We start from the raw sequence: 27,060 nt of genomic DNA, 5'->3' as shown, positions 1-27,060 counted from the left end.
AGAGCAGTGTAAATGAAAATCTCCAAAGAAAAGAATAACAAGAAGAGGGTAATTGACAGTGCTGAAGGCTGCAAGGAAGATCAAGAATCCCAAGAGAAATAAAACATTTATTGTGCTGTGGTTAAGGGTCTAGTTGAGTCCTTGGCACTTTCAAATGGTTCAATATTTGCACCATTTGAAACCTATTAAAGAAGAGTCATTACCATCTACTTTGTTGCAGCACAATAAGGATCATGGGACTTTTCCAATTTGACTTGTAGCTGAAACCTTTCATATGCATCGTCTCCCCATTATCATGAGAGTCCTAGAGAACAATGTTCGTCTTATTTATATCCTCAGTGTCTTTGCACATAGTAAGCTTCCAATAAATGATTTTTTTATTCACTCATTCATACATTTTTGATAGATCCCCTAGCAGTGTGTGGCCACTTATAAGGAACAGAGAAGGATTAAAGGAGAAGTGAACCTGAGTTGAAGGTCAGAAGTAGAAAGTCAAGTGGAAGGTTGGGGAATGGGCAATACAAAGTCAGAAGAGAAGGCAAAACAGAAATGGCTGATCATGGTGTTAAGATTAAATATGGAGGAAAGAGAGATCAGGACAGAGTTGATAAGTTAAAAGAAAAGATAAAGAGTCAAGGGACTGATGTGAAAGGAATAAGGAACAGGAAGAGGACTAGAGATTGTGGTAAAAAGGGAGATTTTTTTCTGATTTCAAGATTTTGAAAAAGCTTTATGTGATGGTGTGCTTTAAGGCATGATCCCCTCCTTAACATTAATCTTATGATTAGAACTATTAATGGGATGTCACTTACAAACCTTTGATAACCCATTATGTGACTATCATCCAAAAGTCTATTAAATCTTTGTTAAACCTCTCTGAATTTTCAGCTTGTATAATCTTTTGGAGATAATTTTTTCACTGCAGGAACTAACTCCCCCATCCACATAGATATTCCTAGATAATTCTTTAGCCATTTGCCATTATGAACATCTGTAAGAAGCCAAGGTAGGATTTTCTGGGGATAGTAAAATTTTTAAAAAGTTTATATTTAGGCATATATACTACTGCTCGAGAGTTTTATAGTTATTTTTAAAGAATTTACATTTCAAAGAATTAAAATTATATGAATCAAAAATAAATCAAGTATGGTCAAGCCAAATGATATCAAAAAGGCCAAATTTTGAACTAAAGGAGAAAAGATATACTGAAAATCTGTTATGAATAACTTGCAGTTTACTGGTTATCCTTATGAAAAGGTTCCCACAGTTTGGAGAATTCCATTAAGTATTCCAATACTTAAAGACTGTCAAAATTATTTGAAAGGCAAATTCCTTTATTACTGCAGTGAGACAGAACAATTTTTGCTGGCTCTAAATCTAAAGTCATTATCAGTCAATAAACTTAAAATAATATTCTATGCAAATGAATGATAAGGAACCAACTATATTTCTTTATATTCCAAGTCAAATTCACAAAAATAGGTTTACTATGACTTTGTAAAAATATTAATTATATTCAAGTGATTCATGATTATTTGAAGTTTATGCTCCACTTTATCTCCTTATCTTCCTGCTCCATGCCATTAAGACAATTCTTTAGGAGTGATGCACACACACACACACACACACACACACACACACGTATATATGTTTGAAAGCAGAAAGTCATGTGGCACAGTGGAACAGGCATTGAATTGGGAGTAAGGAGACCGGGATCTAGTTGCCTGCTTCTGTCAGCAAATTATATGTATACTTTGCCAATTCCTTTAACCATTTTTGGCTTCAGTTTCTTTATTTGTAAAATGTTAAGAGTGGCTTAGATCATTAAGGACCTTTCCAGCTTCAATGTTTTATGAAATAGATGCTAATTTCATGAACAAAGGCTTTTTGTTCACTTGAATTCAATAATGTTTTATTGTGAAGTCTTAGTCAGCTGTGTCCACCCACTAGTGGTTTTATATCAAGTTTATATCAAGAAATTTTAATTCTCTTAGATAAAAAATTACATATGCTGATGTAGGATGTTTTCTAATTCCTATTCTTAAAATAAAGGATTTACATGAATTTTTCTTAATCCCAAGAGCCAGAGCAGTGAAGTAATGATCATCATCATTTTCATCATCTTGAGAGGTTTAGTGTCTTGGAGATAAAAAGCTGGCTTCAAGATCAGGAAGACTTGTGTCCAAATCCCCCATACCCCAGCTGTGTGGGCCTGGGCAAGTTACAAAACCTTTTCTATTTTCCGGGCAACTTTCAGGCCTGTTGTCATGTCCCCAAGTTTATCAAAAGTGTCATAAACACAATTTTGTGAAGATTATACTTACTCGTTTTACAATAGCCAAAACATCTTTATCTTTTTCTTGACAGAGGAGTTTTCTTACACACAATTCTAACTGCTGAAGTAAATGTTTGTCCGCAGGAATCTTGAGAGTAGATTTCACTTTGGGCAAAAGGTAGCAGAGTTTCATTCTATAGAAAAGAGGAATAGCATTTAAACTCTGGTATATAGCCATTCCTGATTCTAATAAAAAATAACCATAAATTGGTGTGCTTAAAGAATTCTTATATGGATCTTAAACAAAATAAGGTTTTAAATTTCTCTGATATCCTCTGTAATTCTTTTTGGCACATTTTCACAGAATGCAGTCAGATTGCCAGCTTTTTCTAACAAAGATGCAAAAAATGTCATAATGCTTTTGGAGTTGAAGTTTATGTTAACAAAACTTAAAAGAGATGCAAAATTCATATAAAGAGAGTTCTGTCAGATATGAAAGCCCCTTTATTCTTGGCAGCACATGCCAGGCCAAATCTTTCTTCAGGAATCTAAATGCCTAGTGGAGAACACTGGACATAGAGCCTGGAACAACTTTAAATGAACAAGCTTTTATTATATTAAAGAAAGGAAATAATGGGGTGTATGAGTATGAAATTTCCTCCAAACAGTGCTCCCTATTAATAAATATTAAGAACTGATACAATGGAGCAGATATAACACTGGCTTTGGAGTCAAGAAGACCTGAATTCAAATTTGGCCTCAGACACACAGACCCTGGGAAAGTGATTTAAGTTTCATTTGCCTCCTTCCTTCCCAAAATAGAAAGAAACAATACACTGACTTTAAAATGTTTATTTTTACCTTTATGTTTATATGTTCAGACACATTCTATTTAAATCTCAATATTTTGTCAAAATCAGCAAATATTTATATTTTATATTAATATATTGTGTGGCAAGGCAATTAAATATAAGAAAAGATGAGAAATTCACTTGTTTTGTACCACAAATGAGGTAGAAAAATTTGACAAAGTCAACCACACAGGTTTGAAGCAGTTTCAGTAGAGAGACCACAACAGAACAGATGGTTAAAACTGCATCAAAGTCAACCCTTTTCTGCTGCAACTTTGCTGAACCAAAGGAGAAAGGAAAAGCTACGCACCCATTTTTGATAAATTGCTACCTTTCTCTTGTTGGCCTGCAAATTTGGGGTAGTGTCAGAGGGATACATTTCCAAATCCTAATGACACTTATTAGTTAAGGACAATAATGATTTCAGAATACAACAAACTCCTCCCTTAATACAGAAGTTGTTCTTGAACCAACTTGAGTGTGCTTAGGAAATTGATTTGTTATACAATATTTCACTGGATTGGTGCCATACCTCACATTTGCTACTGGGTCATGTGTCAACTCAAGAGCAGGTAGAAAGAAATATTTACAGAAAAATGATTTGGAAAAGAGCTCGATAATAAATTCACAGGTGTCCAAAAACCGAAGTCTATACCAGTAGCTTTTTCCTTGACCCAATTCTGAAAAAAAGAAAAAAATTATGATAAATTCAATTTTCTATTTTTTCTATCTCAAATGGAATCATGTGGGATGAAGAGGAAAAAAAGGCAAATAAATTCATAGACAGTTTTAATCATACCTATGGATGTTCCAGTGAATAGAATGCTAGATCTCTATAGAGTCAGGAAGACTTAAGAGTTCAAATGCAGCTTCAGACACTTACTAGCTGTGTAAGCTAGTCACATGCTACACATGAGACCCTGGGAAATTCATTTAACCTGTTAACTTTAGTATTGCCATTTGTAAAATAAAGATAAAAATAGAACCAACCTCTAATGGTTCTTATAAGGATAAAATCAGTTAGTATTTTTAAATGCTTTATAAACCTTAAAGGATTTTATTAGATAATACCATTAAAATAGTATCACCTGTGGCTTACAACATTCTTCAAGGTAGTCAAAATAGATTAAAATATAATTACTAAAAAAATGTTTGCGGCAGCCCTTTTTGTAGTAGCTAGAAACTGGAAACTGAATGGATGCCCATCAATTGAAGAATGGTTGGGTAAATTGTGGTATATTAATGTTATGGAATATTATTGTTCTGTAAGAAATGACCAGCAGGATGAATACAGAAAAACCTGGAGAAACTTACAAGAACTGATGCTAAGTTAAATGAGCAGAACCAGGAGATCATTATACACAGCAACAATAATACTATATGAGGATCAATTCTGATGGAAGCGGCTCTCTTCAACAATGAGAGGATCCAAACCAGTTCCAATTGATCAGTAATGAACAGAATCAGCTACACCCAGAGAAAGAACACTGGGAAATGAGTGTGGATCACAACATAGCATCCTCACTCTTTCTGTTATCGTTTGCTTGCATTTTTGTTTCTTCTTCCCATGTTATTTTTACCTTCTTTCTAAATCCGATTTTTCTTGTGTAGCAAGACAACTGTATAAATATGTATACATATATTGTATTTAACATATACTTTAGCATATTTAATATGTATGGAACTACCTGCCATCTAGGGGAGGGGATGGAGGGAAGAAGGGGAAAAGTTGGAACAGAAGTTTTTGCAAGGGTCAATGCTGAAAAATTACCCTTGCATATGTTTCTGTCAATAAAAAGCTATAATAAAAAAAGAAAAGATCTGAAAAAACTAAAAAAAATTGCTAAGTATTTAACAAGATAAAAATATAATAAAACAATAATATTATATTTTAAAACTAAATTGATCAAAATAATAATATTTTGATAACATTATTTTACAATTACCTTAATTACAAAATTTTATAATTGTAGGAAAATTATAATTTGTAGGCCAATATTAAAGCTAGACTGTAAATAAATAAAATAAATAAATAAAATAACTTAGTTATTAAATCACTGGTTTATAAGCCCTAAATAAATCTATAAATAAATCAAATAAATAATTTATGAATGAACATACATTATTTTTGTGTTTTTGATAGGACAAAGTCATTTACAAATATAAAGGACCTTATAATTTTTATAACAATATGAAAAAATGTTTTAAACAAATCAATTCAAAATCTAAATAATAGAAGTTTCTCTTTTAAAAAGCACCAAACAAAACCATTTATCACATTAAGTCCTTAAATCAAAGTTGAATGCCCTATGAAAATAAATTTAAGAGATTGTCACTGGTTACATCAAATAGATAAACCAAAGAAAACCTAATTATATTTAGCACAATTTTACATATGGAAGAGAATCAGCATGGCATAGGAGATGGAAAACCAGGAAGTACCAGGAAGAATTGACATGAACAGGTAGGTTAACAGGCAAGTCACTCAATCTCTCAATTTACATCTCTCAATAGACCAAACCAGAGATTTCAAGTTTCCACTTACCCCCGTTCCTCCATAGGTCACCTGTGGCTTACAACACTCTCTAAGGTAGCCAAAACAGATTAAAATATAATTGCTAAGTATTTAACAAGATAAATAAAAATATAATAAAACAATAATATTACATTTTAAAACTAAATTGATATGTGGTCCACAGGGAGTCATATGTATAGATGATTTTAAGAGCTAGACATGGGTGTTCTAGGCAACTTGCTAAAACTATGAAATTGCAGAAAATGTGGTGACCTGCACTGAGAATGAGAATTTACTATAGCAATGAAATCCAAGGCCCAGCCTCACTCTCTAATTTAAAAAATGGCGAAGCAGGTATAGTATAGAATAATGGGATTGAGAGCTGGAATGAAATCAGGAGTCATCTAGTCCTCTTCCCCCTTATTTCAGAGATCAGAAGTTTAGTGATATTAAGTCACTTGTCCAAGGTCAGATAGACAGCATGGCAGTCAATATTTGAAGCCAGGGCTTCTGACTCCAAAGACAACACTTTTTCCACTAATGTTCTATTATTCACATTTGATGAATCAAAAAGCTTTTTTCCTTCTCACTGTTGATAGGAGTATTCACTGTACGTTTTAAATCTTAAAAATAGATGTTAATTTGTGTTTTTAAGAAAGGGAAAAAAAATAAGCAAACTCATAATTAGGTGTAATAGAAAATGTTATGCCACAGTTCTCAGTTTCCATAATTATCCTGACCCAGGCTTGACTCAGTTTCTCTGCTTCAGTTTATAATAACCAGCTCAAAGCTCAGTCCTGCAAAACCTCCCCTCCCTCTTTATCAGAATACTTGATAAGGATAAATGATGTTATGTTTTAGAATATCAAAATGCCCTCTCCATCCCAAGCTATTGGAATGTCAGATACTTGTCTTATCAAGATGCCTCTCTGCCTCTCCCCACCACCAGGTGCTCCCCCTCATTATGTCATCCCCATCTCCAGTGGCTCATCCCACCCTGTCAGAGTCCCGTTCCTGCTCTCAGCACCCTGACTCCGCCCCTGCCTCAGTCTATCTCCTGTATCTGAGCCAAGTGTATATATGTCTTTAAGAACTCACATTATTTGCTGGAATCTTTTTTTTTTTTTTTTTAATAGCCTTTTATTTACAGGTTATATGTATGGGTAACTTTACAGCACTGACAATTGCCAAACCTCTTGTTCCAATTTTTCCCCTCTTTCCCCCCACCCCCTCCCCCAGATGGCAGGATGACCAGTAGATGTTAAATATATTAAAATATAAATTAGATACACAATAAGTATACATGACCAAACTGTTATTTTGCTGTACAAAAAGAATCAGACTCTGAAATATTGTACAATTAGCTTGTGAAGGAAATCAAAAATGCAGGTAGGCAAAAATATAGGGATTGGGAATTCAATATAATGGTTCTTAGTCATCTCCCAGAGTTCTTTCTCTGGGTGTAGCTGGTTCAGTTCATTACTGCTCCATTGGAAACGATTTGGTTCATCTCATTGCTGAGGATGGCCTGGTCCATCAGAACTGGTCATCATATAGTATTGTTGTTGAAGTATATAATGATCTCCTGGTCCTGCTCACTTCACTCAGCATCAGTTTGTGTAAGTCTCTCCAGGCTTCTCTGAAATCATCCTGTTGGTCATTTCTTACAGAACAGTAATATTCCATAATATTCATATACCACAATTTATTCAGCCATTCTCCAACTGATGGGCATCCACTCAGTTTCCAGTTTCTGGCCACTATGAAGAGGGCTGCCACAAACATTCGTTGTTTGCTGGATTCTTGGAGACGATAGTCTCTTGGGACCAAACCTTGGATCCATTTGGTCCCAGTAAATCTCTCCCTTTAATAAATTATTAAATTATTCTCTAATCTCTATCTTGCAGTTTCTTCAGCATTATATTTTGGAGGCTCCAGCGAGATGTTAGAAAATGGGCAGGATTAGAGACAAGAGACTTTCAGGTCTCTGCCTTGGGCCTCAGGGTGACTATGGATCTGAATTCTTGGCCTGGAGAGGCCGGGCCCCTGGATTTTTTTTTCTAGAGCCTCTGGGAAAGCAGTTTCCAGCCATAACTACCTGATGGTGGACACCCCATTTTGGCCACACAAGAGTAAGTCTGTTTGGGCACCTTTTGGGGTACCATCTCGTTATGTCTTAAGACCTGTTCTGTTCTGTCTGTATGTGCTAGCATCTGGATTCCCAGAATTATGAAATGCTGACAGGCATAAATTCTGGGAGTAGGGTCCTTGGCTGCAGGGTCACTACCTGGCATCTAAAGACACATCTGGTTCTGTGGGCCAGTTGGCACAACTCTGGACATTCCAAAATATAAATCTGGGTGTCTTTTTTTAAGACACCATCTGACTAAATTAAAAAAAAAAATCTCTGTTTGGATTCTGGGAGGGAAGGAAGACTCTCAAGCTGACAACTTCCTTCAGGGCTATTCTAAGATTTCCAGATAGCCCCTGGTCTGTGTTAAATGTTTTGTTTTATGTTGTAACTGCTCAGTCATGTCCGTGTGTTTTGTGTGATTCTTTTGTCTGTCACTTGTTTGTGATTTGTTTGGTTCAGAGCTCTGGTAAATTAAGAAATTTGGGAATTGGCTGTTTCAATGTTGCAATTGTACTTAGTATAAAATTTACTTGTGATTTTAAACTTTAAAAACTGGCATTCCGGCAGTTTAATTCAAGTGTGGCTTGAATTGAGTTACTCTAGATAAAGCCTCTGGAGAACAAAAGGAGTTTATGCTAATTGCTTTGAACTCTGGCTGGAGAAAACATCTGATTAGAAATTTTACAATGGTTTTAAAATTACTGTTGCCTATGCAGGCTGGATTTAGTTATCTTTGAATGTAAGATCTTAAGAACTTGTTGGGGTGAAGTTCTCAACTTACTTAAAAGGGGTTACGTGTCTCCAGTTAGGGTCTGACTTTTCTAAAAGCTTCAACACTGGCCAAGTTGGAGCTTAGCAAAAGTCCATTGGGAAGGATGGCCATGTGACTCCTCACCCCCACCCCCACCCCCACCCCACTAAATGTTGGGTGGGGTAGGGATCTTTTGTCTTCAAAAGTGAAGATTAAACTCACCTCCACTGCTCTCTGCTACTCCAGCTATGGACAGCCTAGTTAAGCCTGGGGGGGCAGTTTAGCTCCCCTTCATTCCCCCCTGCCTTTTGGGAGGTGGAGTGGGGGGGAAGGGCAGCCAAGTGGAATCCCCTCCCCCCCACATACATTAAGTGTGTTTCAGCCTCTTTCTGCAGAAACTTGGCTTTGGCAAAAGATTTCAAGAGATAGGCCCACTTTTAAGTTAATTGAGCTATAATTTGGTAGGTCTGTTTCTAAAGGTTTAAAGGATATTTTAAAGAATCTTTCAGATTTTTTTCTGTAGAATTGGGTATTCTGTAGCAGTTTAATTGATTGTATCCTGAGGTTATGCCCATCATTTAAAAGGCTTTTGAAAATAATAGTTTTTTTCCTTGTCCTTTTGAAAATGTTTCTGTTAATTATGAAAGATAACTTGTGAACTTACTGAAACAAATTTATTATTGTTATCAATATAAGGTTATGATATTTCTAAAAGTTTAATATTTTTAAGAACCTCTTGGATTCTTTTATGTGATATCTGTATAGAAAGATATTCTAAGGTCATTTGAAGAACCTCTGAAAATAGTATTTTTTGTCCTTTTGAAAATGTTTCTGTTATGGACAATATGTAATTTGGAATATTTGTCTATGTGCTGGGTATTTTAAAAAGCAAACTGATTTGTATGTATAATGTTCACTTATTGAAACATCTACTTAGATATTAAAGAAGTGAACTTACTGAGACAAAGTCTTACTGTCATAAATATAAGGTCACGGTAAATATATGTTTAGGATTTGTCTGAAACTTGGTTAATAGAATTTGTTATTAGAAGTAAAATTCATTGGGCTTATAATTAATGTTATTTGGGAGTTTTAAAGCTCCACCCTCTGACAGTGTGACAATTAACTGGAGTAAAAATGAATTAAAGCTATTTTATCCTGTTTTGCTTAAAGTTAAGTTTTAACTGCTTATGTTATGGTTGTGTCCCTGCATTTTTTCCTCCTGTAACTAATTTCTATGATCAGAGCAATGGTCAATATAAATTGTTAATGCAATTGCATTATGTCATATCTTGCTATGTATACCTTGCTATTTCCAACCTGGTTATATGTAATCATTATATACTGAATACTTGGCAAATGACTATCTGTTACTGAATATTTATGTCTGTGGATATTCAGGTTTTTAACAGTTAGCACAGTGAGAAGCTGCTGGCTAATTCATACTGGCCTCTTCATGTTTTGTATCAGTCTGTTCTAACCTTTACTTGTTAACTTTGTGTTTTTTGTTCTAGATTTTGGTCAAAATTACAGGTATTGGCTTGCTGCTAAGACATGGATCAGCCCATCTGAAGCTTTGATAGCAGGCAGCATGGCCACACCCCTTCCCCTCTCTGGACAGAGCATCTATCTCCTCAGCAAGAAGCAGGGCTCCTGATCTAATTTGAACTGATACTGGAGAGTGGGAAAGTGGTTGAATTATTGTTAAAATTTTAACTATCACTGTGTTTAAGATTTGTTAAAACTGTTTATTGTTGTATTTTGAGGGATTTTTAGGAAACTTACTGTACTGTACTGAAACTTTTAGGAAAAAGTACTGTACTGTACTCTGTTATGTATAGGAATTGTGATTCACTCAGGATATATATGTGGAATGGTCATTTGATAATTTCTTTTCCTTGTAAAAAAGGGAGGAAGGAAACTGGTCGACACTGGTCAGGAAATTGGGAAAAACTGATGTATTTTTCTTAGGCACTTCTTCCCTGCCCCTATTTCATTAGTTCAGATTGAATTGGAAATTATTTAATTCCTTGCTTAAAATTTGCTGGTTATGTTTTAAATTTGAATTCCCTTATTCTGATGGAATTTCCCTGGCAGACTCAATTTTTGGGATTATTTTCTAGAAACAACCAGAAATCAGACCCCTGTCCTGGGACTGGCAGTCTCGCTGATCTGTTTCTCCACTCCTGTTACCCCAGTTCCTTAATTAGTATTGCTATCAGGCCTCTAATAGTTCGAGATTGCCTGCCTTGAGGCAGGCACCTCTAACTGCATAATTTGCACAGAAATTTGTTTCCTAGTAGCAGCTCCTGTTCTATCAGAGGGTACAGGTGGGGCTACTACTTCAGGCCCCACTTTTTCCCTCTTGGAGTCCCTGACAGACTTGCGGTGCCCTTTTAAGGCAGCAGGACTGTCTGGAACACTGCTACTCAGCAGAGGCTGAGTTAAATGCACAAATGACCACAGACCTAACTCACAGTGAACTGTGCATCTCAAACTGGATTCTCTGGCTGAGATGCTCCCCAACTGCAGAGGACCTGCTATTTCTGCAACAGGGAGGCCTGTGTATCTCCCTAAATGAGGAATTTTGTTTCATGCTAATAATTCTGGGGTTATTGGGGAGAGACTGGTCCTTGCATAAGTTCTTGCAATTTTCTAGTTTTAGTTTGGTTTATTTACTTTAGATAGGGTTGATCAAAATTGTGGTGCTAAGACCTTCTAGAGGAAGGTAATTCAATGATTTGAAAATTCAGAAGAGTGTGTGGAATGTTGTGCCACAGTTCTCAGTTTCCATAATTATCCTGATCCAGTCCTGACTCAGTTTCCCTGTTTCTCAGTCCTATAAAACTTCCCCTCCCTTTTTATCAAAATATTTGATAAGGATAAAAGATCTTATGTTTTAGAATATGAGAATGCCTCTCCTCATCCAAAGCTACTGACTGGGATGTCAGAGACTGTCTCATCAAGATGTCTCTCCCCATCTCCAGGGTGGCTCCCCTCACCCTGTCAGAACTGGATCATTAGTCCCGTGTTCCCACTCTCAGCACCCTGACTCTGCCCCTGACTAAGTCTACCCCCTGTGTCTGAGCCACATGTATATAGTTCATTGAGAACTCTCATTGTTTGCTGGATTCTCAGAGACAATAGTCTCATTCAACCCTGGGACCAAACCATAGATCCATTTGGTCCCAGTAAATCTCTCCCTTTCAAATAAATTATTAAATACTCTCTAATCTCTACCTTGCCTCAGTTTCTCCGGCATTATAAAAGGAGAGGCCAAATCAAGAAGACAAATTCTAGTTCCAGCTCTGCTACTAAGTAGGAATATATAGCTCTGTGTGTGTGTGTGTGTGTGTGTGTATGTGATGTAAATTGGGTCTCCTTTAATTTTGGGGGAGGCCTGATGTAAACTGTGCCCACTTTTTTGGGGGGGGGTTAGAAAGGAACCTTTGGGGAAAGGGTGCTCCTGACTCTCAAACCCTCCCCTCGCCTGTGGGAGGGCACAGACAACTCCCAGATAAATAATCTCATTCAACTGGAAATCTCAGCCTGGGGTATATAGTCACTCAAACTGCTCCCCTGCTCCAGGCCAAGACTAACCCGATATAACCAAGGGTTTGTAAATCCATCTTTGCTAATTCCTATCAGGAGTTTGCCCCCTAAGAAAGCTGTCTTCTTAGCTTACTGCTTTCTTATCGTAAATAAACCCATTCTTTGCCACAAACTTCATGCCTGTATTTATTGGGGTTTGCAAATTCTTTCACAAAACCTACGCAACTGGCCAAAGGGATCCTATTGCTCTTAGGGGATCTCTTACCTTCAGTTCTAGCAGCTCATCATAAGTATAGAATTAAAGAGATGGAAAGGATCTCAGAAACCAACTAGAACTGTTCCTATTTAAGAATTACCTCTAAAACATCACTACTGAGTCATCATCCAGCCTCTGTTAGAACATCTGTAAGAGGATGCCATTGCCTCCTCCTAAGGTAGTCCATTACATTGTTTTTTTGTATAGTCCTAACTTAGGAAATTTCTCTTAAATTGAACCTAATTATACCTCCCAACAAATTCTGCTCTCTTAGCCCAAGAACTACGAATCTCTTTACTCCTGAACGGAATTCATTCAAATGAAACTCTCCTCACTCTAAATTTTCTTCTTCTCTCTTTCAGGCTAATAATCCTTTTACCCAGTAGATCATTCTTCTGTATTCGCTCTAATCTGTCTGAGCCCTTCCAGCTTTGAATGTCATTGTATGTAAATTTGTTACTGAAAAGATCTGAAGACAAAAAATGGGGAGGAGGAGGGAAAGCCCCTTAAACTCTCAAAGAAAAAAAAAATATATGTATACATGAATGAATGTATTCATATCAGAGACAATATTTTTGGACTATATTGGGAGCTACCTTTCTTGCTACTTCTTGCGTACAAATTATCATAGGCAATTTGCTGCACCTTATTTGCACTTACCAGAAATTTTTCCATTGCCTTTTGCATCAATAAGAATTTTAATTCTTTTCAGAAGGTGATGTTCCATGACATTTAGTCAAAAAACATCACCAGAAGAGTACTGATGTTAAAAAGATGGATTTTTATGTCAGGAAGTTGTTTAGGATAATCAAAAGTGAAGCATGTTCCTCAAACTCAATACAGTTTATTATCTTCCTCCTATTCAATACTGAATCAAGTCCGCTCTTTATTGCCAAAGCCTGTCAAAAGTCATATAATACTGATGAATTAACTCAATGCTATTTTCCCTTGTGCTTACCTGAATACTGATATCGTAAAGTTTTGATGTATATATAATTTGGTTTGGAGGATCAAGTTTGTCATCTACTTTTATAGCATTGTAGCAAATATAGTGTCTTTATGGTATTCTTTTTTGCTTAAGAGTACTTAAGATGAGATGATCAGCTATAACTAAAATGTTTCTTCTTTCTTTTGGATGTATTAGAAAACTAACTTCATCAATTTCTTTGTTTACCTTTTTTCCAAGGTGAATATGTGAGACATCACTCTTTTTCTGCAACTTCCTTTTGTTTTTTTTTATATTTTCATTATATTAAATTCAATTTATTAAACATTTATCAACTATTTATTACAGTAATGTACTTAATTGTAGATTTAGTAAGTGAACTCAAGGAGCTTATATTTTACTCAGGGAACACAGCATGTATACATATAAATCAAAACATAATAATTTGAGAAGATACCATTAGTAACTAAAGAAATGAGAAAAGACTTTGAATAGAAGGTAAATCTTAAACTGCACCTGGAGGCATGAAGATAAAGAAGCTGAAAGGAAGAAGTAAAAAAGGAATGCATTTGAAGTATATAGGATAGCATCAGAAAATTTAGAGGCAGAAGCAATCTGAGCAACTATTTAATCAACCCACATATGAATGGAATCTCCATAACAAACTTGACAAGTGGTCACAGAACCTCTGATTGAAGACCCCAATTAAGGGAAACCTAAATTATTTGCCCATTTCACTTTTGGACATCTCTAATTGTTAGAAAACTTTTACTGACATCAAGCTTAGATCTGTCTTTACAACTTCTACCTTTCATATATGGTTTTTAGTTCTGACAACTGTAATTGTATTTTCCTGATCTATTTATAATTTCATGAAAAAGTAAAGAATGTTGATGGGTTCAGCTTCTAGGGCAAATGTAGGAACTACCTTGAGGCCAGATAACTTGTTTGTCAATAACCTTAAGGTCCCCTGGTCTAGGAAGTGCTCTACAAACGTTGCTGGCTGTCAGATAATAATATCTGTTGGTCAGTGATAGCAAAGTTCCTGAGATAATAATGAATAGATCACCCCTCAAACCTACCTGCAAGCTTATAAAATTAGCATATCAGTGGCATAAAGCAACTGGTCTCTAATTTTTTTCCCTATAAATTTATCTCTTGCTCCTGGTTCTTTGCTAAATTCTTGAGGAACTTAGTCCACTGTTAACAACATAATAAATCTTTGCTCCTTAACTTGGAGACAAACTAAGTTTGTGAATCCTTTCACCATACCTGTGACACTGACTTGGACACCCTAACACTGTTGGGGTGTCTTCAACAACAACAATGTTAATTTGGTATGACTTGTTCTTGTTGAAAACTTACGAAGGCTGTGTGTGGGTGTATGTGTGTGTGTGTGTGTGTGTGTGTGTGTGTGCGCGCGCGCGCGCATTTGTGTAATACCGCTTTCCTTTCTGTGTGGGATAAGCTGAGTGAAGACACTCTCATATGAATATAGCCTTAAACTATACCTTAACTGTGACTTGAGATTTTACAGTAACAAGTAGAGCTATAGCTAAAAATAATTGCAAGTTTTCTTCCTCTTCTGTTTCCCATCACCTCTTAATGAGCATTTAAGTATTTCTTTTAAAGGCAATTTTTTTTTAAATTTCTGGAACAAATTTCCTTGATTAGAATATAAACCCAGACTACCCCAAACAATGGGAAAAAAGAAGCAAGTGGGGGCTTCTGAGTTCAGGCTATTTAATCTTGTGTTTTGCAGTTTTTATTTTGCACTTCTTTTACTGACAAACATCTTATCAGATGGGAGATGCCTTTTTTTTTTTCCCCCACAAGATCGTAATAAACCCTTTTTTACTTTTTCTTACTCTAGAGTCTCTGATTGTTTTTGTGGTCATTATTCTCTAAATGCTCATTAATCATTTCTTGAATTGAAATGATTCTAAAATTTTTTTCTAAACATCAGTTTCAAGATCAACACTCTATTTCTTGGAGACTTTCTCTTCTCTTTCCTTCTTGAACACTAAGACAAAATTTGTTTCTTTTGCAGCACTGTGTTAAGTAAATTATTTTCATCCTTTGGTATCCATCTTAGTCAACAAGCATTTATAAAGCCCCTACTATGCACTAGGCACTGTGTTAAACTCTGCAGACACATAAAGAAGCAAAAGCAGCCCTCTTGTCCTCAAGGATTTCACAATCTAATTGCCATATTAAAGATAAGTGGGAAATCATTGAGACATTAAGACATTTAAAACTAGAATTAAAAGAGATTAGGAAAGACTTCGGGTGGTGTTATGCCACAGTTCTCAGTTTCCATAATTATCCTGACCTGACTCAGTTTCTCTGCTTGTCTGTCCTGCAAAACCTCCCCTCCTCTTTATCAGAATATTTGATAAAGATAAAAGATCTTATATTTTTAGAATATCAGAATGCCTCTCCCCATCCCAAGCTATCAGAATGTCAGATCCTGTCTTATCAAGATGCCTCTCCCCATCTCCGGGGTACCTCCCCCTGATTATATCATCTCATCTCTGGTGGCTCACCCCCACCCTGTCAGAGTCCCAATTCCCTCTCTCAGCACCCTGACCCCTCCCCTGCCTCAGTCTACCCCTTGAGTCTGAGGCACGTGTATATATGTCATTAAGAACTCACATTGTTGGTTGGATTCAGCGTCTCATTCAGCCCTGGGACCAAACCATGGATCCATTTGGTCCCAGCATATCACTCCATTTAATAAATTATTAAATACTCTCTAATCTCTATCTTGCTTGGTTTCTCCAGTATTATAGTAGAAGATGGAATTTTAGCTGGTACTTAAAGGAAACCTGAAGGCAGAAATTAGGAGGCAGAGTATTCCAGGCATGAGGAACAGTCAGAGGAAATGTCTGGTGTCAAGAGATGGAGTATCCATTTAAAGTCTCAGTTCATTGAGTCCTTTTGTATAGCCATATCAGTCTCTTTACATGTCTCCATATTTTTCCTCCTCATTAAAACTATTTATAAATGGTTTTTTGGTGAGTTTCTTTTTCTTCCTGCGCTGATTTTCTTTATAAAATTTTAGTTCACAGCACCCTACCTGTCTTTCTTCTGACCTCTCTGAAATCTGCCCTATCCAAAAATCTTGGGTAGGCAAATGAGAAATGGCATAAAAGAGCAAACTACTACATAGCACACCTCTGTATTATGCTTGTAATCCATTTCCCAAACTCATCTATTTCCTCTTTCTACCTAAGTAGCCTGTCTAAATTCAGTTTCTTTCTCTATCCATCTTCACCAAATATTCACTACTATGCTCCACTTCCTGTGGTTCCTGGATTCCCTCACAGTAGTAGACTTTCTTAATAGACTTTACAATCTACCCTCCTCTTTTACCTTTACCATTTCTTGTGGATATCTATCTATGGTCACATTCCACAGGTAGGCTGAGTTCATGGAACTGCTGCAGTTTGTCTGGAACATAGAATACTAGAATGATATGAAACAGTCTAAAAAGAGAGAAAAGAGATAGACTGTGGAAACTTTGAATGTCAGACTGAGAAGTAGGTATTTTATCCTCAAGGAAGTAGAGAGCCATTTGAGGTTTCAGAACGGGGAGTAATATGGTCAGGTCTGCATTTTAGGAACATCTGGCAGCTCTGTAGATTCCAGATTGGAGACCAGAAACAATGAGGCCAATTAAGAGGCTACTGCAGTAACACAAGCAAGAAGTGATGAAGGCCTGAACAACAGCAGTGGTCTTGTGAGTGAAGAGAAGGGAATGGATGCAAGTGAGATGTGGCGGTGGTATAAGAGACTTGATAATTCACTGGATATAAGAGTAAAGGTGGTAGGGGAGAGTCCGGGAGGATTCTGAAGTTATCTAGCTGACTGGAAGGATAATGGAGCCCTCAAAAGAAAAAAAATGAAGTCTGGAAGGACAGGAAAAAAGAAGGTGAAGACAATGCATTCAATTTTGGAAATGCTGAGTTTGAACTACCACCAAGGGACATATAGGTGGAGCTTCCATCATGTAGTTGGAAATGTAGGATTATAATTCAGAAAAGAGATTAGGGCTCAATCTACAGATCGAAGAGCCTTTATTTACGCATCTATATAAGAGCCTATATTCTATTTCTATATAAAGCTAATAATTGAGTGCTTTGAGAACTGGTGAAATCAGCAAGAGACACAAGGACATAGAGAAAAAAGAAGATGGTCCAGGATACATCCTTGTAGATGGAAACAGGATGATGGTATAGCAACAGAGAATGAGAAGGATTGGAAAACATTGCTACCTATGGTATAATTGTTTAATTACAGATTCTGATTTGGTCATACTCCTTAAAAACTAAAATATATGTGCCTTTTTAAAGTGTATTTAATTTTCATATGACATTTAAAAAGACAAACTGTGAATAACAGATAAGAGAGCTGGCCTCCAAGTCTGGAAGATATGATTAAAAATTTGCCTATGACATACTAGTTGTGTGATTTTAGGCAATTCCCTTAATCCAGGAAACTCCTTAAGACTATAAATTGTAGATCACTTGCTAATCTGCATGGGTATATAGAGTTTCTTCACCAAGAATTCTCTATACTAATAATATTACAGGTCTAGACCAAAAAAATTTAAAAACATATCTATTTTAGCACATATTTCATATGATAACAATTCTAAAGAAGGTAGAAGTCTTAATTCAGATAAGGAAGGAAAAAAGCATTTATTTAGTAGGAACTTTGTGCAAGACACTATTCTAAGTGATTTACAAATTGAGACAGTCCTTAGTTATAAGATTCAATATATTAAAAAAGCACATTACACAATTAATCCACACAAATACAAGTATCCCTACACATTTACTGATCTCTACATTTAAATCGTATCTTCACATAGCATACAGTATTTTATCTTGTTTTTAATACAAAAAAATGAAAATGACAACTTACGTTCAATTAATTTCTGAATGATCTCATGTCTCTGTTCTTGTTTACGATTATACCGTAGAAAAATGCAAAGAGTTCGAGATGCTGCCTTTTGTACAGGTAAGACATTCTTTAAGAAACAAGGGAAGGAAGTTAAACAAGTCTAATATTAATCACTTCACAGAAAATACCAGGATCTGCATAATCTTAATTTATCAGCTATTCATTTTCAGCAGCCAATCCAAGCCTCAAATGTGCTTAATATATTAACTGTCTATAATGCCTTCTGTAAATTACACTATTATCATACTCAGCAAATTAAACCCAAGATTAATTGGCAATATTTCACAGATTTATAGAATATTAGTTTTCAGGCACTTCATTCATCTACTCTATCTCTCTACTTTTCAGATGAGGAAACTAAAATCTAGTCAGTTAAGTAAACATTCCATGGTTACTAAGATGGTAGTGTTGAAATAATGATCCAACCTTTCTAATTCCTGGGTCCAATGTTTTTCAAAAAATATGGTGAAAATATTTCCAAAAATTCCAAACCAAATGAAGATTTATATTTTTTGTTAGAGTTAATGCATATAATTATAAATGTAATTTATAATTATATATTTCACATAATAATAAATGTAAAATTACTACTAGAAATATTTTTTTAAATTATTTTATTTGTTGGTAAGATATTCAACAATGAAAGACACTTTGGAAAAACTGTTACATTTACAAAGTCTAAGTTTTTTAAAGAATTTAAAAGGGTACTGGTATCATAGAATGAAATATAAACCAGCTTTAAATTAGCATAGAAAAATTGTATGTTAAGTTTCAAAAAGCAATTATTTAAAATTCTTATTCTATTACTTGAAAAATATAATCCTGATCTCTAAGGCAAATTCCTCCAACTTAAATAATAATAGTTCATTTAAAAAACTTCCCTCATCCATAATTGGTACTCTCCTCTCAAATGGACTATTTTTACTTTACTAAGGCAGTACTACCTGTCACTAAATATTTCTACCTACTTTCATTTTGCACAAGTCAGTTCCAATCTGTTATATTCTGGTCTATATGTTGTTTTAAATTTGTTGGGGACAAGAGGAAAATATTCACCATGGTTTAGAAAAGCAAATTTGGAAATGCATATCGGTGAAAATGCTATTAAGTTTAATTAAAAACACTTTAAGCTAGAATAAGTATTATAATCTTCATTCATATTTTCTTTCTTTTATTTTACTCTGTGTAGTAAAAAAAAATTAAAGTTACATAAACTACATGTACAAACTTAAATAACTTAAATTCTACACAGAGTGTTAAATGACACAGGTAGGCAGCTACTTTTGTGTATAATCCATCATGAAGGAAAAAGAATAGACCAGAATAAAATGTCCTTTGAATCTAAAAATAAAGTTTCCCTTAGAAGATGAACTAGGATTTTTAGCATAAGCATTATTATTTCTCAGCCAGTTTTTTGGTACAGTCAGAAAAAAAAAAAGGCTTTCTCACAGGAGGAAGCAGGACTGAGATGAGGACATCTTCCTCAAGCAGTGTAGCCCTGAAAGCCATTCTAAAAGACACTGTTATGACTAAGATCACTAGTTTAGTAGCTGCAGCTGATGACTCCCTGACAAACTTCACCAGAAAAAACCTAGCTAAGCTTACTCCAAGGTCAGAGTAACTCTGCTCTCTCCTGACAGGCAAACGTGACATAGGATAAGAGTAAGTTTTGAGTTTTTATTCTCTCCTCCAGCAAAGGTATATGCTTCACTAAATGGGAGAGAAGACAAGAAAGCAGCACAGAGAAATTTAGGGGTTAAACATGATGAAGCCCTCCTGGGACGGGGAAGGGCATTTCAATCAGAGCTCAAAGGGAGCTGGGCACACCAAAAACTCCTGGAGTCTCAAAATAAAGGCAAAGAAAATAGAAAGAAAATGATTGCAGGGCTCACATTGGTCATCATGATTGTGAACATTCGGTGCAAAAAACGATAATAAATCTGATCACTTGATATGATATGAGGCAGGCAGGCATATTTTTGTAGTATCTTTTCATGGGTTCTCCATTTTAAAGAGCCTGCTGCACGCTGTTCTGCTGCTGTCAGAGCTGGAATCAAATCAGGTACAGCCAATAACTGAAAGAGAACAACAGATTTAAGGCGAGGTTTCCATTGCATTTGTTGAAAAAAGTCAATGCAGCCCTTAATAAAAGTAAAGGTAAAACCTTTCATTTTCCTCACTTCAAACTTTAGAAGCAAATTTAGTTCGCAAAGAACAGTCATTTGTCCAGAACCAAATCATAGAGTAGTAAATCACAGTTTAAATATAGAACATGAAAAAAAGTTTGTTGAATACTTTTTTTTTTTAATAACTTTTTATTGACAGTGTTGAATACTTCTTAAATGTGTGACCCTGGGCAAGTCACTTAACCCCAATTGCCTGGGGAGGGGGGAACCATAGATACCAAGTTATTAAATAAAGCTTTCACTCTTACTTTTCTTGATAGGTCCATCCCAATAGAATTTAATGACAATAAGTTTTAATTACTATGGGAGATCTCACTTCAATAATATAAGCGAGTATCACCTTCCAAATATGAAGTTGTCAACCTCATTATTCTAGTTCTCAAAGAATTATTTAAAAACATGGAAAGCTGAAATTAGATGAACACAATTCCAAGAAAAACAACTAAGAATTCAATTCAACAAGCATATAATAACATTTCAAAAAAGAGGAAAATCAAAATATTCAGAAACTTATATCAATTAAATTCTATTTAATTACCTTGTTTTCTTGAACACTGCTTTCACCACCAGTAGTCAAAAGTTCTAGGGTTTCTGGAAGATGATCTACAAGTGCATCTAAGACCTTTCAAGAGACATATCATAATTATAATAATGCTCTCATAATGTTAATATTTTCCTAGCTAATTCAACCAATTATTTTAATAGCCCATTGCCTACACAGAAACAATATTGCTTACTAACCAAAATTCTTGGATTCTGTTTTTTTAATTTGGCTAAGTGAACTGTGAAAAGGTAAAGAAAGTATAGCTCCCCCTAAGAGGCTTATGTGAAAATAAATACTTGCTAAGCACAGATGTAAATTTATTATTATTTTTTAAATTTAAATTTAAAGCCTGATTGCATTTACACTAGAAATTCTAAAATTTAGAACTCCAGTATTCTTTCTTGCCAAATATGCTTACAATCATCCCAATTTATCAGTCTTTCTCATTTGGGTTAAAATTCTCAATACCAGGTACTGATAAATTAAAACATAAAACCTTTATAAATCAGGAGTCACTCAAAATAATTGAGTTCAATTAAAAACAGCCTAAAAATGAAATCACTAAAGGTATCTGCATCTGCCTTTCATTTTCCATTTCTTATAGAGGAAAACTTCTGAGACTATTCACTTAACTGTCAAGATTTAGATTAGGACCAGAGACAGAAAATTTTATTTTAATAGAAAAGAAGCAAAAACAAAAAATACAAATTACCTCCAGTGATTCATCCTGTAATAGTGCAATTAATTCTTTATATATTAAATATACTCCAGTACTGAGAAGCTTAGACACCTGTTATCAATAAAAACAAATATTATATTACTAGAAACACAAAGGTTATTACCACATAAAAATAATTATATCACTTTCTATTATCTATCCTAAATGATATTTTAACAATTTATACATGAGTGTGCTCTTGATCATAAAAGTAAGTTTATTAAAAAGGAAACTGGGAGACTAATTTTGTAGACATAACTGCAATATGGCCCTCTTCAAGTTTAACCTATAATCCCAAGCACTGAGAAAACATTTTGAGCCAGTCATTGGAGCAAAATATACTGTCATTATATATTGTCAGTATATGGAAGGAATACTGAAAGCGGAGGGAGTATGAACATGCAGATAAATCCAAGTGATGTTAATAAGACATTGGGAATCTCACACTCAAAGTCTCAAAGCCACTTTAGGACTGCAACATGTTCCAAGTGTTCAGTAATACTCTATAATATATTAAAATGGCAATAACACTGAGCAAATTCTTCTGTGCTCCCTGGCATTAGCTACAGGAACCAACAATTGAATAAAAAGATCTTTTTATTCCCAAATAACCTATATTTCCTAAAGCCTTTCTTAATTATTCAAACTAAATATGATTTCTTTCTCATCTGAATATAAAATAGCACTATATATTAACCTTAGAGCATTTATCTAGAAATAATGTCTACCCTTTTCTGGACATTTATTACACATACTGTTTGCATTATGTGTCCAATCAGAATTGCTCCAAAAAATGTTAAGGCCCACAGCATCCCTAAAGTGGGAAAATTAATCCCACCCAAAGGATTTTAATAAGGATGAAATGGAAATGTTTAGACTTAATAAGTTCTTTATTCTACTGGTAAAGTCTTCCTTTTTCTGAAGCCAGACTGGTGTCAAAGTTCTCAATAGCTAAGTTTACTAATTTCCACTCCATTAGGACTTATACTAGCATTCATTAATGTCTAATCATCTCTTAGTAATAAGATTTAGACAATTAAGTTACTACTACTATAAAGCACTGCTTGGTACTGGGTATATAAGAATAAAAACAGAAATCCTTGAAACCTGGGAACTTTCATTATACTTGGGAGAGAAAGGTACAATATCTACGTAAGTAATAAGGGAGAACACTAACAATTGGAAAGACATGAGAAGACATGAGAATATTTCAGAGGTGATGCTATCTAAGTTATCTTAAAAGTAAACAAGGACTCTAAGAGATATAGAAAAGAAAGGTTTACAAGAGAAAATTATACATGGTTGACAACAACATTATGCGATGATCAACTCTGATGACCAAAGTGCCAACTTGGTTCTTTTTAACAATGAGGTGATTCAGGCCAGTTCCAATAAACTTAGGAATGGAGATTCTCTCTGCATCCAAAGAGAGAACTATGGGGACTGAATGGATCACAACATAGTATTTTCACCTTTGTTGTTATTGTTTCTTGTTTTCCTTTATTGTGTTATTTCCCCATTTAATACAATTTTTCTTGTGCAGCATGATGAATATGGAAATATGTCTAGAAGAATTGTGCATATTTAACATATCAAATTGGGCAGAAGGAAGGGAGCAGAAAGGGAGAAAAATTTGGAATACAAGGTTTTGCAAAGGTGAATGTTGAAAATAATCTTTGAATGTATTTGGAAAAATAAAATACTATTTAAAAAAAGAAAAGAAAGATCTACATTTTAGTTATGGATGAGTCTGCCATATATTCAGAGGAAGGAGATGCAGTGCCTAGTTCAAGCTCAAGTTAAAATGTACATTATACTGCCCCTTTTAATTTTAAAATATAAGAATGTTTAAATAAATTAAAAAGGGAAAGGATTTAACAATTTCAATATTCCCATAAAAAAGATTTAATGGAAGCCAACCCATAGGGCAAAATTTTGTAAATTGCTAATGCTATATAGTTTTATATATATATAATATTTTTATATATATATATATATATATATATATATATATATATATATATATATATATAGTTTAGACATAACTCCAAAAAATTTAACATTAATGACAATTTAAGGTAGTATAAGGTAATTTAAGTGTAATGATAAAAATGTAAAATGAATACCTATACTCAATATTTTTTAATAAAGAGATAAAGTTAAAGAGTAAAAACCTTAATTCCTATTTTCAACAACTTACAGATGTAATATAATTATATATACAATACAATACTTTTAAATTAATTTAATTAAAAAATTAAATGATGTACATCTTAATTTTATATTTGTTTCAGTTTGGTTAGCCCAGAATTTGTAATTTTATGGACATATAATATTGCATGTGATAAAAACAATCACATAGTTCTATTGATATATTAACAAGAAGTACAGCACAGAGCTATAATGCGCTAAATGCATTAGATAACATGGCTAACTGGCCTTGAAGTTAGGACTACGCATATTGTCAAGATGAGCCCCACCAAGTCCTTGATCATCTTGAAGAAATATCAGATAAAGTACCCAGATACCCAGGCGTGAGAGTGGTTCGCAATGTGACACATTCACATGAGATAGCTATTTATCACAGCCACAAAAGGATACCATTTATTAACATGAAACAGCTCATGGGCTAAATGCAATTTGATTAAGCAAGGCTAAAACGTATACAATTAAGCAATATATTTTGAGTGAAGCCAACTTTTAAAGTCAGAGGGAAGAGGGGGATGGAAGTAAGGGCGGAGTCTAGCATATTAGGGAGGAGTTAGGGAAAGGCCAGGGAGAGACCTCATTGAGAGTGAACTTGGGTCTGACTTAGGTGTGCTAATCAAGACAGTCAGGCTTGGTCTAACTCTGTGACAACTGAGGCAGAAGAGACTGATTAAAGTTCCTGTTCCACATCCTTTTCAGTGCTTTAAGAATAAAAAGGAGAACCAATCTGCCTCGGAGAGGAAGCTTCCTCATTTGGAAGTTCCCTTTACTATGAAATCACAGATTCTCCCCCTATCCTTAAATTTATTCATGGGAGATTGAGAGTGAGGTGAATAGGCCACTGGCCTTATTACTGGGAAGATTAGGGTTCAAGTCTTACTTCTGATACATCTGGTTATATGATGTAGAGCAAAATCCTTCCCAAGAGTTCCCCAATGATCTAACTACAGGCCTAGTAAAAAAGCAACACCACCAAAAACTGATATTAATAGATATTGTGTGAGCACACTCAAAATAAAGATAAAATAGTGAGTCACTCACTCCAGTACTTAGGAATTGAACATGAAAGAACAGAAGGCAGGCTAGAGACCCTAAGTTAAGAAACACTTTAGGGAAGGAGTGTGAGGAAGTGGGTAGGTGTCAGCCTTGGAGTAAGGAAAACCTGGCTTCAAATCCAGTCTCTGCCTTACCCTGTCTCCTGACAGTGAAATTCTGGGCCTCTGGCCACTCTATAACACTATAAGGTGCTGTTAGGTACCTATATGCATTTCTGGAGAGAATTTACAAAGGAGCCCATGCGAACAATATTCCAGATAGGACTCAAAACAAAGATAAGGCAAAAAGTACAATTCTCACAAAAATTAGGTATTAATCTGTGTACAATCTTCATCAAATTAAAATTATATAAAATCCTTGGACTTACTTCATAGAAGCAAATAGCAATAGTGTGTCTCACTGGCACTTCAGGATCATGACAAAGGCAGAAGAATGTGGAATAAAGCTCCATATGAAAGTTCTTAGGATCCACAAAAATAATCATGGCCTGTTTGAAAACAGGAAAAAGAAAGGAGATATATTCAAAACTTAAAGGAAAATTAAGTTTTAATAGTTTTGAATTTGAAATAATATTTTCACAGCCATCACTTCTTTGGAATCACATTAAGGTAGCAACAAAAAGAAATCTTTTTCCCTGGAATAGTCAGAGAGAGCAAAGAATAATATGTAAACTATGGTAAGGAGTTTTTAATAATATATGTACAGATTTTTTTTTGCAAAAGTCATTAAAATGTATATTTCTTTTGATTGGAAAATGAATTAACTTACTGGAAAGTTGTAAGCACAGTTCTTTCGCACTGACGCATATCTCTTTTCCTGCTCTTGGTTTGGAGGTGGAATCTGATTATCATTATGCCCATTTTCCTGTTGTAAACCTAATGTACAGAGTTTCTTATAAAACTCCAAGAATCTCAAGTGCTGATCTGGAGTCAAAATTCCTGAAAAAGTAACAGGAATACTGTTTCACTTTTTAATTAAAAACAAATGAGAAAACAACAACAACAAAACAGAAGACAAACACATACAATAGTCATAGTAGTGATTGTAACAAGTTATAAAGAAAAAAATGGCATGCTAAAAAATAGTGACTAAAAACACCTAAAGGATCATGTAAGTTTATTTTTATTTAAAGAGCACAAACCCCTTAATGACAGCAAATATTTTTATAATTGTTATATCACATAAAATATTAAGGATAATTAATAAATGACCAATATTAGTAAGTAGTAATAATTCTATAATTTGGAAGAAGAGAAAGGGACTATGGGAAGGAGAGAGGGAGGAGGAAAGAGAGAGGGAGGTGAGCACTTAACTCTGCCAAGCTCTATATTCAGCTCAGGATATAAATACAAGTATTGACAGTACTAGACCATTGGAGCTTAAATATGATACTATATCCAAAAAATTCTGACAACTAAAGTTAAAAATAAATGCGTATCATCAAGCTTTGTTTAAGAAGAGCAATCTCTTAAGTGCTATAGCAAAGCCAAATTCATTTAATAATAAAATTACTTTTAAAAAGTAGTTTCTCCTAATTCCTCCATCTTTTATTTCCACAATTGATGGATACAATACTATTCTCCAATGTCCATGTTATTATGAGAAAAGCAGAAAGGCTCAGTGGAAAAAACCCCAGTACTTGCAGTCCAGAAGCCTAGGAGCATATCTTCACTTAGATATCTATTTTAGAAGGTGTGCATTTTAGCATCCCTGTTTTTACAGATAAGGGTCAGCAAGGTGAAATAATAACCTTTTTTTTTTTTTCTGAGGCAATTGGGGTTAATTGACTTGCCCAGGGTCACAACAGCCAGGAAGTATTAAGTGTCTGAGACCAGATTTGAACTCAGGTCCTCCTGACTTCAGGGCTGGGGTTCTATACAGTGTGCCACTAAGCTTTCTCTTTGAAATAATAATCTTGTAAAATAGGATACAAAAATCCATTCTTCCTACTTCACAGGGTTTTTGGGAGAGATGATCTATACAAAATGCTTCAGAGATTGTAAAGTATAATGTAAATATGAGCCATTATTCTTATTCTTGCTTTTCTCATTAGATGGAGTTTAGATAGAAAACATCTTGGGACAAGTTCTTATGCTGCTT

The 27,060-nt window shown here is 34.8% G+C and overlaps 1 protein-coding gene across 4 annotated transcripts in view; it reads right to left on the bottom strand.

Moving 5' to 3' along the window:
• Positions 1-27,060, bottom strand: part of PPP4R4 (protein phosphatase 4 regulatory subunit 4) — a 136,044-nt gene that overhangs the window by 20,847 nt on the left and 88,137 nt on the right. For all 4 annotated transcript variants that reach the window (XM_031952338.1, XM_031952339.1, XM_023501450.2 and 1 more), the window contains 8 exons: positions 25,729-25,898; positions 25,328-25,447; positions 21,691-21,768; positions 20,973-21,056; positions 20,141-20,323; positions 18,210-18,315; positions 3,659-3,806; positions 2,325-2,469 (listed from right to left, as the gene is read on the bottom strand). In XM_031952338.1, coding sequence (XP_031808198.1) covers positions 2,325-2,469; positions 3,659-3,806; positions 18,210-18,315; positions 20,141-20,323; positions 20,973-21,056; positions 21,691-21,768; positions 25,328-25,447; positions 25,729-25,898 — 1,034 coding nt within the window. The remainder of the gene's footprint in view (positions 1-2,324; positions 2,470-3,658; positions 3,807-18,209; positions 18,316-20,140; positions 20,324-20,972; positions 21,057-21,690; positions 21,769-25,327; positions 25,448-25,728; positions 25,899-27,060) is intronic.

Source organism: Sarcophilus harrisii, chromosome 2 (genome assembly GCF_902635505.1).
Source record: "Sarcophilus harrisii chromosome 2, mSarHar1.11, whole genome shotgun sequence".
Classification (NCBI taxonomy): Eukaryota; Metazoa; Chordata; class Mammalia; order Dasyuromorphia; family Dasyuridae; genus Sarcophilus; species Sarcophilus harrisii.
Note: the sequence above shows the minus strand (reverse complement) of the source record. Positions and strands in the feature narration are given on the sequence as shown.